Genomic DNA, 4,265 nt, shown 5'->3' with positions numbered 1-4,265 from the left:
TTTTGTTTGTATATATATATATATATATATGTATATATATATATATATATTCAGCTTCTTACAATAAATATGTATATTCAACCTCATACAACGAATATATACTTATTTATTATATATTTATTTATTTTTGTAAGAAGTTGAAAAATTATATGTATTTAAGATTTCAAAGTAATTTTTGTTCTAGATTTGAGTTCCATTATTGACTTTGAAGTCTTTTCTTAGTTTTGTGGAAGTGTGTAAGATCTGAAATGGTAAAGAGGACCAGCAGATTTTCTTGAAACATTAGTTTGAAAGAAGCCTCTAAATATATTCACATGAGTAATCCTAAATCTTGTTGGCTGATTTCTCTGCAGGTTTTTGTTTTTATTGCTGGGACCAGCAGGAAAAGCTCCGCAGTATCATGAAATTGGAAGATCAATAGCAACACTTATGACAGATGATGTGGGTGATGTATTTTAAACATTTGTAGTTAAAGACTCAAAAACTGTATTTACTGACTTGTTAATAAATGTTTTAGGGAGTGGCATGCTAAAGAAAGGGAATTACACTGACTAAATGAAGAATAGTAAAAACTTTTCTTGTTAGTGAATTAAATGGTAGTAAAATGCTTTTTTTCCTCCTGCTTTTCTTGTGGAACTGCCTAATGTATTTCAGAAAAGGTTTGGTTAAGGTATTTTATTTTCGTATTAGGAAATAAAGCTATTAAATAGAGCTGCATCTGGTAAGAGTGCTCTTATCAAAAAAGGTACCAAAATACATGAGTGTTAAAGATGAAATTTAAGAGTTCATTCATTTGAGTCATAACATTTTCTATCAGAGCATGTTTGTAGCCATATTCTTAGAGCCCTGATGGACAGTTTTAAAGTGCACAGTGACTCAACTATGGTCATTTTACTGATCAAAATTAGGAAGTTTTAATTCTCATCTTGTATCGAGCGCCATCTACTGAATTGAGAAATACTAAAGCTAAATATCCTAATAATTCTGCACTCTTGTAAGTTTGGAAATGTAAACCAGACTGGTCATTTTACAATGGGCAACTGATCCGTGGTATAGTGTTTGTTCAGCATGCTTTAGTTGCAGATTCTAATTTTTAGGTGGCCTGATCTTCAGGAATATTGTAGATCACTGAAAAAATATTCAGTGGCTAAAAAAAGACATATAAAACCTAAACAGGCTTTAATTTATCTGATTTACTGTTGGAAATCTTAATGGTTAGGTCTTTGGAGATTAATAGTTCAGGCTTCAGTATGTGCAGATGCAATTTAAGATCATCTTCTGCAAGCGGTTTTTAATAGCAAAACTAGTTTTTTTTTTTTTTTCTTTTTTTACATTTCCTGTAAAATGTAGAGTTTGTGTTGTAGTGGCCTGTGAAACAGTATAGCTTAGGTGGGGTTTGGTTATTATTTATTTATTTTTGAACAGTAAGAAGATTTGACTACTTGTGCCTCTTCAGAGGTTTTTAAGGTTGGATTGAGCAGGAGGAGGGACAAACAAAATTTCTCAAGAAAAAATTTTCTGTTTAAAGCTTGTTTACGGTTTTTCTGTTGTTAGTTTTTCTTGTTTGCGTTGTCCTCATTTAGCACATTATAGCATTGCAGTGACAGTAGGGCAAAATTTTAGAGCAATATGACACTAATTTGATTTACTGGATATTGAAGATTATAATTGTAATAAATTTTAGAAGTTTTTGTTTTTGAAGATGAAACAACCCTATTTTATGATCCATAAAGGTTTGCATATGGGTTGTCTTTAATGTAAAAGTATGCAAGTCTTACTACTGAGGACCTTTTAGAAATTTCCCGTGCTATTTTAAAACAATCAAGTGTTCCTTATAATCATTTCCTCATTCAAAAATTTAAAGAAATAAAAAATGATTGTTGGGTGCTTTCTTTTTGTAGGTTTTCCATGATGTTGCCTATAAAGCTAAGGACAGAAATGATTTATTATCAGGAATTGATGAATTTTTAGACCAAGTGACAGTACTACCTCCAGGAGAATGGGATCCATCTATACGAATTGAACCACCAAAAAGTGTTCCTTCCCAGGTAAATAAGTGGAAAAAATCTAGCAGGAAGCCCCCATGTGTTTCCAAATGCAAGTTAATTGTTCACTGAGTATTAATGTCAGTAAAGTATCAAGAAGGCTGTCAACAATTTGTAAGAAAAAGTAGGTCATTTGATTCATTTATGAAAAAAGTATTGGATCAGTTTCCTGCTTTGTTTTTAAGAAAATTGTATTTAATCTATTTCCTTTTGAAATGAGATTCTGAGGTGAAAGAAGAGTTGTGACATTGTACCTGTGTTCATACTATAAATTTTATTATTAACCTAACAATATCAGTAAGAATATTGTAATTCTTATAAAAACTTTATTTGCGTGCACCATTGATTGAAAATAAATTTTAATGTATATTGGCTAACAAATAATGTTTACTGAATGTTTATGGTATAGATAAATGTAGGTCAAGAGTGATCCCTGTGCCACAAGGCTTAAAATTGAGAGCAACAGAGAGGTGTTACATTATTGAGCTGTGGCTTCTTCCCTTTCTTATTGTCTACAACTGCTGCAGAGATCAAAAGTATAGCAGAAGACTGATGCTCTTAATCCAGAAGGCTGATGCTGGTGTTGAACTGCAATCTGAGGAGTCAGTGAAATGGAGCAGCAGTACAGTTTATTTCATGAGTAGTGCGAGCCTACCACTTGATGTGTTTCCAAAAAAATCCTCCAAAAACAAAACAAAACAAAAAATACAAAGGGTTGTATTTTTTTTTTTTTTAATTGTCTTTTGGGAATGCAAGATTGGCTAAGAAACATGAGGAGCTTGCTGAACAGAAGAACGACTTCTCACTAAACACTGTGTTTGTTATAAACTGAGGTCAGTTTCTGATACTAGCTGGAGGCTACTGCTCTGGAAATGATTGAGGGAAAAACAACAACTTTGATTTCTAGGCCACATTGCTGAGATTTTACTGTGTTCTGGAAAAGGCGGACTTTGTTTCATCATGTCTCAGGGGAGGTAATTGTTGTAGAAAGGGAAGTTTTACACCATTGTGCAAGCCACTAATAAGATCTTTTTGGGAGCGTTGTACATCTTTGTTCATCTGTATTTAATAAATAACGGGTTTGGCAAATGAGAAACTGATGATCAGCAGGGGATATGGAAAAGGTTTGGAAGATGTGGAGTTTCTCAACACTCTACTTAAATTGTTTTTAGTTTAAAAGCAATCTTTTCAAAATGTGTTTGTGTTGGGTTTTGTTGTTGTAGGAAAAAAGGAAGATACCTAAGTTTCCAAATGGATCTACTCCTACAGGAGAAACTCTCAAAGAAGAAGGTCATCATGCTGGACCTGAACTTGAGAGAACTGGAAGGTGTGTTCTCTTCCCTAAATATTAGCTACTACAAAGAAATAGAAGTGATAAATCTTCATCGCTTTTAATGATGAGATTTGAACAGAAAAAAATACAGTATGCATCCATTCTCCTTTTCAAATGTTGGGTTCTTGCCTGTAAGTGGAAATCTGCTTGAAGTATTTTCAAGCCTGTGGCAATGTTTCTCAACACATTTGTGAAGGATTTTGTATAAGATGCTGCCTAATTTAACTGAATTTTAAGCATTGATTTTTAATTTAAAATTATCAAGAGCATGCAATTATTGTAATTATAGTAGGAATGTACAGTTTTCAATTTTGGGCTAGCTACTAAAAATTTCCATTAATGCAAACCTGTTTTATTGAACATATATGAAGCCAAACAACAAGGAATACAAAGTGGTGGGAAAAAAACCTGTTTTGGTTAGGTTTCTTTTAAATCTGAAGTAAAACAGAGGGAATTTTTTAGTTGTATTATTGTCCTCTATTAGTTCTGCAGTACTACCCAAAAAACTCTCAAACACTGGAAATGTATCTTAAACAATAAACAATGGAAATATAAGACTTTGCCTCATGTCATATGAGTAATTATACTAACTGAAAAGACCTGGAAAAGATGTAGAAAGTTTTTATCTTCAAAATGATAAACGTCCAAGTGATTTGCACTTTTCTCATACCTTTGCAAGAGGAACCATTTTGGCTTCATTATACTCATTTCTTTCCTTTTTAATACAGTATATGGAGCTGAATGATTTCTACCCACAACGTTATCTCTAGTTAAAACTATTGTGTATTACAAAAGGCTTTAAAAAAAAAAAAATTCCTACAACAATAAATACTGGTTTTTTTGTAGATACAGTTTTTACTTGATATTTTATTCTTGAAATTTAAAAA

General features: G+C 32.1%; 1 protein-coding gene across 4 annotated transcripts in view; it reads left to right on the top strand.

Moving 5' to 3' along the window:
- SLC4A7 (solute carrier family 4 member 7) overlaps positions 1 to 4,265 on the top strand; it is a 59,876-nt gene that overhangs the window by 34,333 nt on the left and 21,278 nt on the right. For all 4 annotated transcript variants that reach the window (XM_010712878.3, XM_031553944.1, XM_031553943.1 and 1 more), the window contains 3 exons: positions 354 to 441; positions 1,902 to 2,048; positions 3,269 to 3,372. In XM_010712878.3, coding sequence (XP_010711180.1) covers positions 354 to 441; positions 1,902 to 2,048; positions 3,269 to 3,372 — 339 coding nt within the window. The remainder of the gene's footprint in view (positions 1 to 353; positions 442 to 1,901; positions 2,049 to 3,268; positions 3,373 to 4,265) is intronic.

The sequence above is a fragment of the Meleagris gallopavo genome, chromosome 6 (assembly GCF_000146605.3).
Source record: "Meleagris gallopavo isolate NT-WF06-2002-E0010 breed Aviagen turkey brand Nicholas breeding stock chromosome 6, Turkey_5.1, whole genome shotgun sequence".
NCBI lineage: Eukaryota > Metazoa > Chordata > Aves > Galliformes > Phasianidae > Meleagris > Meleagris gallopavo.
This window is presented reverse-complemented; position numbering and strand designations above follow the sequence as displayed.